The following is a 16993-nucleotide window of genomic DNA, read 5'->3' as shown; positions in this document are numbered from 1 at the left end:
CCTTCTTTTCAGCGTTTCTCTTGATTCAATAAAAAAGCTGACTAAATTGAATGAAATATTCTTCTTTAAAATCATGTATTTATTTTTAAGTTGTTTATAATCAAGCCACAAAAATACCTTAAACCATAATGACTTATTTTGAAAAAGTGTCCCCATATAAAAGAAATACAGTGCTTTTGTACCTTGAGTGTAAGTTGAAACAACGTTCACGATTCATAAAAATGCATTGTGTCTGCCGAGCTTTAGTCTTGTTTTAGGAGAAACTTAACACCAGGCTGAAAAGCAGTGTTTAACTGTCCTATGTGGTTCAAGATTTGTCATTGAACACCTCCTGGGTGTGGTTTGGAAATGTGCTTTGTTGCTCCTGTAACCACACCCAACAGTGATGTCATGGGATCACATGTTCACATCAGTGCAAGACGAAGTTTAACCACTGGAGGTCAGCAAAAACAAAAAATTAAGGGGATGTTCAGTCACTCTTTAATAGCTCAGCTGCTGAGCTAACTCTCATTTGATTACCTCCAAACATAAACACAGAGAATCACAGGCATCACCCAAATAAATACTTTCATGTTCATTTCCCACATGACTGTGGACCACTTTACTGAATAAGTATCTTTTATCGTTCATCACTGTCCTATTTTATTTTTTTTATATCAAACCACCCCTGTGCTCTCTAAGTAAGAATAAGTACATTTTTGCAAATCTCAGTAGAGCTGTGCTCTCAAATAACACAAAAATGTAGTTAATGTTTCTCTTCTCTGGAGTGTATCTGACCCAAATATGACTGCAAAAAGTAAGACAAAGGGAGGGGCTTAACAAAGTTAAACATTGTCAGTGTCATTATGACATGGCATGTCATGTCTAGGTACTATTGGGTCACTAGTCTTCCTGGAAGCATTGGATACACAGTATTTGCGTGGGTAAGTTTACCTGTAGGGATACTCCTCAGTCTGTTGAAAAATGTCATGCTGTGTTGGTATTGTACCTATGTACTTATTGTACCAAACAATTTTCTTAGATGTTATCCACAGAACTTTATGGATTTGGAAATATTAGCCCCTGTAGTATATGGAAGTATTATCAGTCACTGACTTTCAGTTGAATTATACTGTATCATATGTTATCATTTTACAAGTTTTAGCTGTCCAAATGAATGATTAAGCACTACATGAGTTTGATGTCATGCAATGCATCGCGGTGGAACACAGTGGTGGTGGACATCAGTTTGATTATTTTACTCTAGTAGGAGGCTATGTATGATTTTTGTCTACATTTGCCATATCATGATCCATAACAATATCAGGAAATATCCTTGGTCAAATCCACATAATGATTTCAACCACATCAATCAGCCCGAGCATCCTCACAAACAGTTAAAGAGTTATGGCTGTAGCCAACTCCCGTCTTTCAGTCTGGCAGAAGCGAGAAGGAAACACAGTAGGCTACCTGTTGCCGGTCTCATCATTTACCTGTTCTTTACAGGTTATTCACTGGTAAAAACACACAGATGTGGTTGGAATGGTACAGCTAAAGGCGTGCAAGTTAACTTCACTTACAGAACTAACAGTCTATTTTGAGGCTCCTTTGTGATATTATTTGGTAAGGCCCCTGTCATGTTAAACACTGAATGAAAGCTATGTTGTGTGATTATGCTACTTGGTCATGACAAGAAGTGTGAAATTGAGAACACAGTTAAAGTACAGTTGTATGTGTATAATAAAGTCTGGCAGAAACGAGAAAAGGAAACACGATACCTGTTGCCGGTCTCATAATTTTCCTGTTCTTTCCAGAACAATATTTTAATCTGACTACATGCCTCACCCCGGGGTTGTTACAGTATACTAAAGACAATACCCACATTTCCTGATAACCAACCAAACCTGATTTTCTCTGCATTTGAGTCAAATCAAGTTAAACTTAGCACATTTAAAAAAAAAAAACAGTTGACCAACGTGCTGAACAGGTACACATATCAAAACAAACACTAAAGCAAACATTCATTATAGCCGAAGAAAACAATAGACATAATAATAGTAAAAGAATTGCAGCACAAAAGAGAAGATGAAGTCAGGGTATCAAGCTAAATCGGATGCCACTGAGAATGTTAATACAAACAGCAAGACAGCTTACTCTTCTGATCCCCTTGAATGAACTTCTTTTTTTCTGCTATAGACAGTGATTGCAAATACAGTCACACTTTATATCCACTATAGCTTAAATTGGCTTTCATGCACAACCACATTCTCTGGCTAATGATGAATTTTGTTGCTTGCCTCATTGAATGTTTACAGTATTTTATTTTAATGTGTTTGATACATGTACGTATATTCAATTTGGGGCCTTTTAACTGCAACTTCTGGTTTGCTCAGTTATCACACAGGAAGTTCTTCATATGGTAATTTGAATTCAGATTTTATTTTTCAAACTGTTCTCAAGGGTAAACTTTCATGCTCAACTATATTACATTTGGTGATAATGGAGCCTCGATAGTGAAGACAAATTGTTAACATGAACTGTGATATTTTTTTTTTTAAGTTAAGTACTTAAACGGTTCAGCAATTTGGGTTCCAAAAAAATCTCTGAAAGCTTAAATAGAAAGGATCCAGTTTGAACTGGCCTTGGAATAAATGGCACAAATCAAAGCAGTGGTTTAATCAAATAGTTGTAGTTAGGGAAGGTCTTCTTATGAATTCACTCCACAGCTGTGGCTTTTAATCCTGCTCCTCGGGACACAGAGTCCTGCTGGTTTTCATTCTAGTCATCCAATCAGGGACTCATTTACATTCTGGAAGCTGCCCGAATGTTATTAAATGTTATCAAGTGTGGGGTAGGAAAGGAAATCAGCAGCACTGCAAGTCACTGACTCCTTTCTGTTAAGTATAAAATGCTTTGTTGTCTTGGTGAAAGCCTAGCTGCTTCCCCCCCACAAAGGATATGAAACGCTTGGAATACACCCCAGCATGCCTTGCACCAACTGTGTTTGGTAAAATAGTATGCCTAATTTAGAGACCTTCATACAATTTCTGCATTTTTACATGTCTGCTGTCCAGTATTTCTGAGTGTTATCATTCTTACAACCACTAGGTGGGAGACTTGAGCTTTATCTTGCACTTGTTGCAATTCTATAATGTGATGCAGTAGAAGTTCTGACTTGTTTTTTATTCAAAAACTGAACAAAAATCCAATGTTTCAAACCAAGGGTCAGCTAGTAAGATATCTAAATGTTTCAAAGTTTTTTGCATGTTGGAAAACTGATTTGACTTCTGGGTAAATCCTAAACTTCTGATCCATAATCCTTTGTGTTCTAGTACCAGTGTCACTATGTGCACGTCAGCACATTGAGGCACTGTTATTTCCTTTTCAGCAGATGTTTCACTCATCAGTTTCTTAAATAAATTCCACTTCCCTCTCTTTGTTGTGAAACATGTCTTCCCATATTCTGTGTGAGCTAGATGTCTAATATTATATGACCTTCTCATTTAAGGTTGCTAAAACGTTAAGATGGACAAACCACAGAATGACCACCCAGCAGATCACAAGATAAGTGACTCTAGGAAGAACTCTGAACAGGTTAGTGTCTCACTGAATATACAATGGGCAAGCTCATATCTTTATGACTTTACAACTTGTGTTGTATCAAATTTGACTGGCTGGACAGATTGACAGTCCTGTCCTGGGGTCATGGCTGTTAACATGTTTTTGTTATTTGCTTGTTATGTCATACATTAACCAGTTATGATAGTAGTAGGCTGTATTTGTGAGCAAACTGCCCTTCAGTAAATACAGTATGTACATGAACTTTGTAATATACACATTAACACATTTCTGTGATGTAATCCTGAATCCTGCTGTCACTTTGTGAGACTTTGACCTGCTGCTGACACAGAGGCCCTCTCCACTGTTTAAATCTGTGCTTTAATCACATCGATATTAGATTTAAAGTGCGCATATTATGAAAAAAAACTATTTTTTCTGGGATTTGGGGTGTTATTTTGTGTCTCCGGTGCTTCCAAACACATACAAACTTGGAAAAACAGTTTTGTGAGCTATGAATGTGTCCTGCCTTCACTCTCCGGGTGAGCTGTTCAAAATCAGCAGGACTTTTTATGTCACAAGCCGAAACAAGGTGGTTAAACATAGCATGCTAGCTCGTTCTGAATGGCAAAACACTGCTACAACACACACTAGTTCACCATAATCTACAGAAGAACTACTTACATGTCCCTGTTTTGCAGGTATTCCACGCAAAGTTGGAAGTGTGCCCTCGTTTAGAAGAAGTCTCCCGGCTAATCCTGCCTTGTACTACTGAAGTTATAGAAACAAACAGCTAGCTAGATGATGTGATCTTACCTAGCTACTGCGCATGTGCGACTGACAACAAAGATGTTGAGAGTTGAGATGTGAGAGGTCTCACTCTGTAGCTAAAACAGAGACCTGAACACAGGGTGAAAAGAGGAGCTGCAGCAATGTGCAGTACAACAAAAATATGGTGTTTTCTGAAAATTAAACCACATAAATCTATTCTGGTACAACCTCAAAATACAATTATGAACCTGAAAATGAGCATAATATGGCAACTTTAAGTAATAAGGAAAAAAAACTGTATTGATGTAATTAAGCGGTAACCTTTGACACACAAAATTATGGAATGATGTTCAGTAATATAAAAATAAAGAAAAATGCTATGATTCAGTCCTGGTTATCTTAAAACGTTACATTTAATATGTAGAATTATATGTTTGCGAAAATTCAAAGAAACATGTTTATTGTAGAGTAAAAGAAAATCGCCGGTGCAACACAGATGTCTTTTACTCTACACTGTTTTGTCCTGCCCTGGTTGCACCGGATTGTTGTACTCTGCAGAAGCGCAGAGAACTCTCTCTTTTTTTACTTAAACATTTTTATTGCTTTGTTCATTAGTGTCTATATATGTGTGTTAATGATGACTTTTTTATAAAAATATGAACTGCATGCAAACCTTAGAGTTACAGCTTTGATTTAGCTGCCTGGGCAATGCCGGCTTTATTGACAGCCTCCTACTAATCAACAGTAAACCAGTCCTCAAAGATAACACAGCCAGTTGGTTTCCAATCTTCCAAAGTACGATCCTGGACTGTAGGTTTGAGCTGTGCCAACTGAGCAAGGTCCAAGCTGAGATATTTCTAAACATCTATTCAGTTACTACCCCCGTCTTATTTGCCACACAATTGAGCCAACTCAGCAACACCACTATTGTTGGTGTAACTGTAAGTGGTGCCTAATGCTTTCACTCTCATTGATATCTTATCCGTTGGCAGATGACATCCAGCTGTATGTTTCTTTTAACCCGGAAGAAACTGACAAAGTGTTGGAATTGCTTAAATGTTTGTCTTCCATTGAGGACTGGCTGGCGAACAACTTCCTACAGGTTAATGAAGATAAGACTGACGTCCTTATTGTTGCTCCGGGTACTACAGCTTCCAAGATTGTTCAGCTTTTGGGGTCCCTTTCTTCAGCTGTACAGTCCAAACTCAGAAATATTGGTGTTATATTTGATCATAACATGTATTTTGATCAACATATAAAATCACTGACCCGCACATTTCTTTCAATTAAGAAACATTGCCAAACTTAGAGCCGTTGTTTCGCATTCTGAGCTTGAGATGATCATTCATGGTTTTATATCATCCCGGCTTGATTACTGCAACTGATTACTGATTACTGTTTTCACCTGCCTCAACAAGTCCGTCTACCACGGGTTCAGAACGCTGCTGCAAGGCTGTTGACCAGGTCCAGCAGAATGTCGCACATCACTTCTATTTTATTCTTGTTACATTGGCTTCCGATCAAGTTCAGGATCCAAATTAAAGTTCTTGTTCTGACTTATAAAGCTTTGCATAGTCAGGCCCCTGTTTATATCTCTGATCTGCTACATGCATACATTACTAACAGGTCACTCAGGTCTTCTAACCAGGGATTACTGATGGTCCCACACACTCGCTTAAAAACTAAAGGTGACAGTTCCTTTGAAGTGGTGGCTCTGTGAAACGCCCTTCCTATTGTCTTACATTCTGCAATCTCTGTTGATGCTTTTAAGAGTTGTTTTAACTCACTTTTGTCTCATGTTTGTAACTTTGGGATTTAGGTTTTTAATCTTTTAAATGATTTTCATTGGTCTTTTATTTATTTTTCCTTGCTTATTTTATGTTGGATCCTACTATATGCTAACAAATGATTATCACGTGAAGCACTTTGTGACTTTGTCTGTAAAAGGTGCTATATCAAATAAACTTATTATTATTAAACTTTTTTATCAAGTGGTGAAGCTGTCTGAGTAGCAAGATCTCCATTATGATTTTTTAATGAACTGCTTGAGAGCCTTTATACTTTTAGTCTTGCAATGATTTCCTTTTGTACCTGCACTACCTATTCCAAGCATCCTAATCTAATATTACTGTAGTCCTATGTCTTGGCAATGCCATTCACTTTTCTAGATGATCAGTTATGTGTCTCCTTAGTAGCATACCATTTTTGATGACAGCTACAGCATACTGTTCATTTAAAGTCCAGTTCTTATTCCAGTAAAAGCCCTTGTATGACAGCTGCATTTATCATTTCCCATTAAGTGGTCTTTCTTTGCTCACCCTATGTCAGTGCATGCATGTTATCAATTATGCGCTCAGAGGCAAAGTGAAGGGAATAACCCAGTTTCCTGGCCTAGATACCTGGGCCTATGCTGAATTGGTTCGGTTTTGGTCCAATCTTGACGTTGAGCAACAACAATGTGCCTGCCACTGACAAGTCCTCTAACGTGTTTGTGTTTGTAGCTTAGTATGAACCACCTGTTTGTTATGTATGTGTGCTCTCTCTTTAGCAGCCAATCACAGCCTGTCTGTTGAGCGCAGCCTTCTTTGGTGCCCTGGGGTCGTCTTTCATTTACGGCTACAACCTCTCTGTGGTCAACGCTCCTGCTTTGGTGAGTCAAACTGTTAGGTTATCTTGCAGTTCGGCTCGTGGAGAAGCCCCAAGGATTTCTCTCTATTTGTTTGCACTACTAGAAAATCAATAAACATTAATTTAGGTGGTGCTTCAGAACCAAAAATACACATGTTCACAAGTTTAAAGAGACTATCGGTATACTAAACCCCATTACATAGCTTATTCATTGCTGTAGAGTTGTCTATTATTTGTCATTTAATAACTAGACACTGTGTTTTGTATGGAAGCCCTGAGAGGCAAGGTGAAATGTTGGCCAAAACCTAAGTATATCTCCTACATAATTGACTTCCATTTGTGTCGTTCACACCACTGCTTTGTGATGAAATATAGCATGGATTACAGACTGTGAAATGAGCAAAGTTACGCTGAAGTGTATCCAGCATTACCTCTAGCACCATGGACAGCCAACATCACCTATCGGTGCAGCTCACTTAGGGAATTAGAAATGTATTTCTTATAGTCATTTCTCATTAATTCAGTAGCTCCTGTCAAAGTCACAGATACTCTCCTTCTGCCAATGCAGCTAATTCACCAGTTCATATGTTGAGCTTAAACTTAATTTTCTACAGCTGTTGCTCGTAAGAACAAAAGCTGATCACTCCTCTTTCATCCATTCCAAATCAGTTGGAAGGTGATGAAATACTGTTGGCTTTATGTAGTTAATGTTATTGTTTTTTGAGAAATCAGATTTTCTGATCTTATTTACCCAGCCAGATTTTTTTGCTTTACCCATTTTTCAATTAGCTTTTTCACATGTGCCTGACAAAGACTTCATACAGGGGTAGGGATCACAGGAAAGATCTTTTCTAGAAGCAAAACATCCTCATATTCAAAATATTTTAATATAAAGTGAAAATATGACACTTGACACACCAGGACTAGTCTGAATCAACGTAAGTACATTTCCAGGATAATTGCCTGACGACCGACGCAATGTCCCTCACCTTCTGCTCTCTGTGTGTTGCCGTTCTCAAAATCCCTTCGCTTCGAGAAACAACATCAAACTTTGAGCTAGCCAGCTACAAGCTGAAAATGGCAAGTTTTGAAGAAAATTTGTCCCACCAAAACAAGTTCCTTCCCGAGACCATTTTGCAGAGCCACCGTCACTGCATCTGGAGCTTAGCGCCACCCAAGACGATTGTAATTGGTTTAATATATGCATTTTTCACTTTGGCATGAAAGTTAGGTTTCCATTTCAAAAAAGAAAAAGCTGTATTGCACCACCGCTTTGCATATAGTATTGCCAGTCCTGTTGCTCTCTGCAGGTTAACAATGAAACTCAACTCACATCCTGGACTATTATCCCTGACCATTGCACATATTATATATACTGTGAACTGTACTGTTGTACATCCCCTGATTAATATGTTTGCACACCCTGCACAAAAGGTACATCCTTCCTTTCCTTTCTAAAACAGTTATATTGAACACATTTGTTATTGTGTCTTTTACTTATTTGTATTGCAATATTTCTATTCTATATTCATGTTCTTAATTGTTGCAGTACTTTGCTTTATTGTTTGTGTAATTCCTTTTTCTTATGTTTGTTGTATGCACCAAACACACCAAGGCAAATTCCATGCAAGTGAAAATTTACTTTGGCAATAGATTTCATTCTGATTCCGAAATGCAATGCACCTCTCACTTAGTTTTCCGTGTTGTAAAAAAATCATGTCACAGCAAAAAACAATTAGTTCCATTATTAAAGTCAAAAAACTAAATTGCAACAACAAATACAAATACTTTTCATTTAATTGTGACATAGCAAATGCACAGGGATTGCTTTAACGAAGGGAATTAGAGGGACAGTTGGGTGAACTCATTACTGACTCAGCTTGGTGTATGTTTGCAGGGAGTAACAAAGTCAGATCCTTGGTAATTATTAATCTGTTCCAGTTGGCTGCCTGAACTGCAATGAAAAAACTACATTAAAACCCCAATAGAAACCAGTGTGGGCCCTTCTTTTAATCTCAATAAAAGTAAGGATAATGGTGTTTTTCAGATGTCACGTCAAAAATAAGTTTTAGTGATGCTAAACGAGGTAGGCACTCACCGCTGTTCTGCCTGACGCTTGCAAGGACAGCCATAGCAGGCAATGGAAATGACTGCAGTACCACTGTGCATCAGACTTTTACCACAAGGTTTATACTGTTTAAATGTTGTCTGCTATTAAACCTGTTTCCAGGTCAGCCTGGTCTCACAGAAACTCGTGAAATATTCACGAACTGTTAACACCGCATTACGTGGTGGTGGCACGGAATGTGTGAAAATTCCAAACAACACAGGACTCATGGATCATGTCCCGTGTGTCACATTTCCTAAACCCAACCGTCGCTTTCTTCTTTTACTAAACTCAACCGTCGCTTTCTTCTTTTACTAAACCCAACCGTCCCGTTCTTCTTTTACTAAACCCAACCGTCCCGTTGTTGTCCCGCGTGTCATGGAAACATAAGCCCACCCACAATCTTTTCCTTAACTTAAGGGGCCGTGTTCATTTCACGGAATTCTGTGAGATCAGGTTGTTCCAGGGTTAACTAGTTGCAGTATATCAGCCCGATGGTGTTTTAAGCCCCCAGCGTCTCCTTCCAGGCAGCACTGCGGCCGTTGACTTCAAGACACCTAACCCTAACCTTAACCCTAACCATAACCATAACCATTGCCTAATCCTAGTGCTGCCTGGAAGGCACTAGGATGTTGGGGGCTTAAAACACAGATAAACAGTATACCAACCCTACATTAAGACATGTAAACAGACATATTAATTAAGTACGTCCATTTCTGTACACTTGTAAATGAGTTCCTCAGATAATTTAGTACTCATTTTGTAAAAGTCATTTTTTTAAATATTTTTAACTAGGCAAATGATGTAGATTGGTTGGGATCATGAAGCCACAAGTCAATGTGCATTTGCCTCATGCTCACAGTTTATACACTTAGGTATGAAACACTTAATACATACACATTCTGTATTGCGTGATCCAGTCTTATGTTTTAAGTTGTCATAGTGGAACTACCTTTTGGTTACATTTGAATTGTGGGTTTTTGCCTTTTAAAGGTTATTCAAATATGGCAACCATGTAATTAAATTAACTATGAATTAAAATAGGTGTCTTTGTATTGCAGTTCATTAAAGCTTTCTACAATACCACATGGATTGAGAGATATGGGGAGCCTCTTGCAGCAGAGACAGCCACCCTCCTCTGGTCTGTCACGGTGTCCATATTTGCCATCGGTGGCCTTCTTGGAGCACTCGCCGTCTCTATAATCCTCAAAGTACTGGGAAGGTGAGTTGACTCACTTGCACATATATTGATGTGTAAAGTAATATATTGCTTCATATTTAAAGTACATTCCTAACTTCTAAACTGTCTGCATATTTGTCAGATTTCTGTGAATTTTGTCACAAGCAAACTGCAACACAAACAACATACTCTTACTTTAAAAACTGCCAATCGGCCAAAACAACTTGAAAACCTCCCATGACTGTAGTCTTGATTTCACACTGAGATCTCCTCTGTGTCATCATGTCTTCTTTGTTACAGTTAGTTTCTTCTGAATTTTCTGTTTTTTCCTCAAGTGCAGTCCTTTTTTTCACGAGCTGATACTTGTGTGTCTATATTGGATACATAAGTGGCGTTAGATGGGGCTTAAGCACCACCGAGAATCACAGCAGCCCCACCATGAAAGTTTGACATTAAAACTCCTGTTGATTTTGGTCCCCAAGTTGCCCTAACAACTCTCTACTAAACTGTTACTCCCTGTCTGCCCGTAAAGTCTGGAAGCTGTAGATGCTGGAGTCAGTCATATACTCACATCAGCACACTCCGTTTCACTCTGACCAATGGTGGAACTTCATCACACAGTGACAGAGGGACAGAGTTTTGAGGTTGGAGGGCTGGTCCTACGATCCTACGGTCCAGCCAAAATGTGCAAAAACTGCAAGTGGGAAAAAAAATGTTTAGGTGGAAAATGGGCAGGTCTCTCTGCCTAAATGCACCATTAGTTTGAGTCTCGTAAGGCGAAGAAGATGAGAATATGCCAAGATTCAGACTGGCCTTATTCTGAAAGACCCGTGTTCATCAGCTGCATCTTTTGGTAGATCCAGAACCCAAATTAGGACACATACATAGTGTGGTGTGGGTGACATTGTCTGAGGAAGAGCCGTTGGCTCAAAATGTCACTAGCATTAAAATCCTTCTAACGGGAGCTACTTGGTGTGTGGATCTGTTTGTTCTTTCTATGAGGGTGACATTGCACCCACATCATGATTAATTTGGTATAATACTTATGACCCAAGAGTGATAGTAAAATTCATATATGTAAACATTTGTTAATATTCTCTCACTTGTTAAGATACAAAACACCTTTCAGTCTTTATAAAGATAATTCTGAAGTGATCATGCATTCATTGGTTTTTCTCACACATAAAGCCACATTAAGCTTGACAGGCCTTGAGCAGCCTCCTTTGGAGAATACACATTGATTTCTCTGCATTGCTGGCTCTGAAGAATATTACACCTTCTAACTCCTTTTTTATCCTCTTGAAGCCATGAATTGCCGCTATTATTTTCATTTATATAAAGGCTTTTTAACCTGCCAGTTTTGCTCCAAAACACTTTGTTGAATGCCCCTTCTTAAAACGTTTTTTAATATAAACATGTTTATGAACATGTATTATTTTATCATTCCACTCTTGCCGTTTTACATTTTTTTATGTTTTATCTTCCATGGTTTTTGAGTGTCCTTGTTGTTTTCATTTGTTTTTGATTTTATCTGCAGTGCTATATCAATACATTTTATTATATAAATGTTTCAGAAGTTAGTTTAGCTAGCTGTGAACATAGCTCTGCTATTTGGAAATTATATCACAAATACCTAATTGCGCTCATTTTGACAAATTGCACTGAAGTGAATACATTATCTGAGATTATTGATATAGCATTTGAGTGGGCTAATTTTCACCTGTGCCAGTATGTGATGTTTCTTTCTTTTTACAACCATATTCTTTTTTTGACTTTAGAAAGGGAACCTTGCTGCTGAATAACATCTTTGCTGTAATAGCTGCTCTGCTGCTGACTCTGGGTGAAAGGGCCAAATCTTTTGAGATGCTCATCATTGGCCGGCTCATAATCGGGGTAAACTCTGGTAAGTGTTTATTTTATACTCACCAGGCAGTGCACAAAAGACAGTGTGGAGGAAACTACTACATGGTAGAGAGAGGAAAGAAAATGCAATAATGTAAGTCAAATACAGACTTTGACAGCATACTGAACTAATAATATCAAAAGTTGCACAAACAAACTTACCTGTGAAAGAAACCTTAAACTGTGTGTGCTTAACATTGTACAAATACTTTTGTTCCCAAGAACACCACATATTAATGTTTCTAAAACTAAGATATGAAGTTGAGTAACCATCTTTGGATCACAGCTACAGTAAACAGAGCCTCTTAAAAAATAAACACACATTTACCTGAGTTGCTGAACATTGCCTCAGAGAAACCGTAAACTTAAGAAGCTTCACATAAGATCAAAAATGTTACCACATTTAAGTGAAAAGAATGATAAAGTTGCAAATCATAAAGATGAATAAAGACTTTTGGTCTAAACCCACCCCAAGGAAAAATAAATATCTGTTGGAATTGGCAGATATCAAGGGGGGTTAACTTGACAAACCTGAATGCACTGATCATCTAGAGACATTGATTACTGGTCTAACTTTCCCTTCTGAGAGAATTTTTCCGATCATGGAGGAAGAGTTTGAAATCAGTGCTCATTCATCTCTGTGGGTTGTGTTACCTACAGACACAAATTTCCAGGAGATTTTGAGAAATTGTAGTAACTACAAAATCTGCTCCTGGTAAAAATTGATCATGTGTAAGTGAGATACAATGATTTTGCAGAACAAGCGCTACCTACATCCTCAAGCAAGTCTAAGGTCTTAATGTTAAGAGGTTCAGGAACAATATTCAGCTCAGCACCGATGTGTGGTACCTAAAGAAATATACTTATTTCCTGCAAAGCACAATCACAATTTCTAAACCATGGAAATTGATTTGTGCAAAAAGCTGTCTAAGGATTAAATGTTCCACCAAAGCAGACCATTTCTAATGCACAGGCGAGGCCATGTGAGTACCCAGGACATTGCCACACAATTCAAGACAGTATTTCTCAAATGTTGCTGGATGTTGAATCATCAGTCAGTGTGGGTTTAAAGGGGAACTATGCAGTTTTTTTTAGCTTAATTTACCTTAACTGAACAGCTTCGGAGTCACTGGAATGGTTATATGACTTTTTTTCCGAGTTGAATGGTGGTCGTCTCGCTTCCCCCTAGCGCCTGTGAGCGGAAAAACCACCCTTGCAACTTTCGGCTTTCCTGACGCCGGCCTCAGCGTCAGGAAGTATCGCGTGATATCAGGTCTTGCGATGTAACGAATTGCTTCACGGCACTGCACACATACACCCATTCAGGAACCGGCTAACACGGTAGCGATGGAGTTTTTCACGCTATCGTCATGGCTGAGCCGGCAAAAAAAAGAAGCAGGAAGCTAGGAAAGCATTGTCGGAGGAACAGAGAAAGAAGAAACGGAAGACTGACCGAGTGAGGAGTCAGACACAAGTAAACATAGGAGCTGCCAAATATCTATTCTGAAGCTGTAGGGGGAGCTCTGTAGAGAAACCTGCGAGCAAAAAGCAAAGAAATGTCCAAAACTGCATAGCGCCCCTTTAAGGTCGTTGGTTTTGTCTGTGTTTGTGCATTTCTGTAGAAAAACAATCCAGATTCAGAAACAATCCAGACATACAATTTCAAGATAATAGAATCTTCTCCTGGTACCACAGCTCTATCCAGCTGCTCGCCTTGTTTTTCCTCTCACCGTTCAGGGGAGTGGTATCACATAAATAAAAGTGATGCTCCCTCTATATTTTGGAGTGTTTAGGCCTGTATAAAATGTAAAATGTATCTATAAAGCACTTTTCACAGTCATAAGTCACAAAGTGCTTTACAGGGGCAAACACAAGAAACATAAAACAGAATGAGAACACAATACACAATCAGTATTACACAATAATATTGATTGAGACCAGTTGCAGACAGAGTCAACCAAAAACGCCTGTCTAAACAGGTATGTCTTTATCTGATTTTTAAAAGAATCCTCACAAACAGCGGACCGTTGTTTAGGGATAAGGCAGAGCATTCCATAGTTCAGGTGCTATGGACTCAAAAGCTCGATCACCTCGGCTCTTAAGCCTCACATCAAACATGAGTCTTTTGTCCTTTCCATAGCAAGATTTGAATATGTTTTTTTTTTACAGGCATAGCTCTCAGTGCCCTCCCAATGTACCTTGGAGAAATTACGCCAAGACATATCCGAGGTTCAATAGGCCAGTTCAACTCCATCCTGATCTGCTTGGGAGTGTTCACGGGACAAGTGCTGGGGCTGCCCGAGCTGCTGGGTCAGGTCAGTGTTGTTAGAGATTGTAGACTATAGGAACATATGGAAGTAATATTTGTGATGTCACCTGCGTATATACTTAACTATATAGGTTTTTCAAAGGACATTTTGAAAGGCTGGGCTTTAGATTAAGCTTTTTGCAATCTTTCCTATCACTGGAATCTTACAAATGTCATTGGGAGCACTCGGAGGAGGCAGAGGAACCTGATATATATATATATATATATATATATATATATATATATATATATATATATTTTTTTTTACAGATTATCCGTCTCGTGTACTACTGTCAGGAAATAGTGACAGTTTCAGTAAATATGACAAAAACTTATTTTTATAAAAGTTACATACCCAACCTTTTAATTAATATCAAATCAATAATAATGTAATCCTGTTTGGTAAAGCCTTTGCAATAAAAGTATATGCACAGGTTAACACATCAGATTTCAGAATCTTCCTTAAATCACACTGGATGATAGGAATACTAATGTCAAAACACAAATTGCTAACTTTGAAAAAAGGCATGGGAACAACTGAACCTTGGGATAAAAAGTAAATATATTATCAGTTAATTAAAACTGGCCCAAGTATACAGTCAGTTTATTTGGGGTATTTGGAGTCGGTGCCATCCCCATTTGCTATAAAGCCATCCTGATATCCCCTTGGTTTCACACCAATTCACATCTTAATTCTTGTAATTATTGTGTCTGTCACATCTGCCACGTGATCTAAATAACTTCAGTGACTCACGTGTGACATCACGTGTGATTAGCTGTAATTGCCAAGGACCTTTCCGTCCGTCAGTAGAGCCGATGAAGCCTCTTGGAGTGGCAGACTTCTTCAACTCTAGAGCTACAGTCCAGCGGATCGCTTCATTACCACTTGACATCCAAGTGTGAGCTTGTACCTGAGAAAAAAAGACAGAATCCTCTACTGGCACTTTTTTTATTGGCAAATGAATAGTGTGAGTCATGTTTTTACCCTGCACAGTATTTGATTGGTTCTGTCCCTTGTTTCAATAAGATAGAAGCAGGAATTCTCACACCTTGTTTACCTTGGAGGAAATCTTGCATTGCCAGACATACAGTATCTCCACGGTGCTGTGTCAGCGCTGCAGTATGGTCTGGCTACACCACCTATCTATTCTGGCATAGGGGGGAAAAACGCTCTGCTTTTTTGTATTTCTTCAAACCAATCACAACCGTCCTGGGTGGCGCTAAGCCTTAATAGTGGAGCAAGCGAGAGGGGAGGAATATCCCCTCTCATCCCCTGGGTAGTCTGGCTCACTACCCAGAGGAAATGCTATCAACTTTCCCCCCTTCTCACCTTAATGCCCACAATTTAAGCATCGTTGACTTGGCCTACTGCTGAGGCATTTTCATGACAGGGATCCAGTCTTTATCTAATTGATTATTCATGCTCAATGTTCAGTTTATCATTTAGGGATGAAAGGCATTAGCCTATGGCACTTATGCTTTAAAAGCCAAATAAATTCAGTTGTGTAATGTGAACAGAAAGCCAATAATATTAAGCACTGGCATATTCTGTTGACTTTAGCCCACTTTTGGCACTGTATTAAAACACTAATGATGAATACATTTCCTCTAAATTGCTTTCCCAAATTCAAAACATGCACTTTTTTGGCAGATGTGTCTGTGCAGTAAATTTGAGGGTTGTGACATTTGGCTACTCTCCATGCGAACGCGAAAACAGAGTGAAAGTAGGTAGATTGAGGCTGTAGGTGCTGGATTGGAATTGGGCCACTGTGTGGAGTCTACCAGATTACAACATTCTCAACATCAGCGCATGCGTGGTATTGTTGGAGGTCTGCCATTAAATTAAGTTGTACTTGCTGGTGGTTCATAGTTGCAAAACCCTCAGTCAGATTGGAAAACTGCCCGATACATGTTTCAACGGTATTCAAAAAGTTTCAAAAAGTATGAATGGTTTCAATTAACATAAATTTCATTAAAAAGTTGAATAACCACTAATATATAAAATAATTTATTTTCTAACTGAAATTATGATTAAGTTTGGAAGACTTACAAATGCTATGAGAAACAGAGATGAAAATGCGGAAATATGAAATGAATTGTTTGAAAAATCTCAAATGGATTGCACTGCACTGCTGAAAAACTTGGAAGTTGAAATGTAAAATTGTCAGTTGGAAGATGAACTGAGCTAAGAGCTGAAATACATTTCTAGAAAAGCTGGAAGCTAAACTGTAATACTGTCAAAAGTGGAAGTTCAAATAAATTTACTAAAAAGGCTAAAAGTATAAATACTTTGTATTATTATCAGACATATCCATTGCATAGGGAGAGAGAGACAGGGGAGGGAGAGAGCGAGAGAGAGCGAGAGAGAGAGAGAAAGAGACAGAAGGAGGGAGGGAGGGAGAGAGAGAGAGACAGAATGAGAGAGGGAGGGAGATAGAGAGAGACAGAAGAGGGAGGGAGGGAGAGAGAGACAGAAGGAGGGAGGGAGGGACAGAGAGAGACAGACAGAAGGAGGGATAGACAGACAAGAGGGAGGGAGACAGAGACAGAGAAGGAGGTA

At 38.7% G+C, this 16993-nt stretch overlaps 1 protein-coding gene across 2 annotated transcripts in view; it reads left to right on the top strand.

Annotated features, from left to right (window-relative positions):
• The first annotated feature begins 877 nt into the window (after window positions 1–877).
• The window catches only part of slc2a9l2 (solute carrier family 2 member 9, like 2), a 98824-nt gene continuing 82708 nt past the window's right edge, over window positions 878–16993 (top strand). Inside the window, exons 1-6 of one of the 2 annotated variants that reach the window (XM_078247951.1) lie at window positions 878–923; window positions 3488–3573; window positions 6860–6958; window positions 10105–10265; window positions 12002–12126; window positions 14295–14440. In XM_078247951.1, the coding sequence (XP_078104077.1) occupies window positions 3505–3573; window positions 6860–6958; window positions 10105–10265; window positions 12002–12126; window positions 14295–14440 (600 nt within the window). In that variant the 5' untranslated portion in view covers window positions 878–923; window positions 3488–3504. Of the gene's footprint in view, window positions 924–3487; window positions 3574–6856; window positions 6959–10104; window positions 10266–12001; window positions 12127–14294; window positions 14441–16993 lie in introns of both variants that reach the window. The other variant, XM_078247950.1, reaches the window with a different exon arrangement.

This window comes from Sander vitreus, chromosome 4 (assembly GCF_031162955.1).
Source record: "Sander vitreus isolate 19-12246 chromosome 4, sanVit1, whole genome shotgun sequence".
Taxonomy (NCBI): Eukaryota; Metazoa; Chordata; class Actinopteri; order Perciformes; family Percidae; genus Sander; species Sander vitreus.
This window is presented reverse-complemented; position numbering and strand designations above follow the sequence as displayed.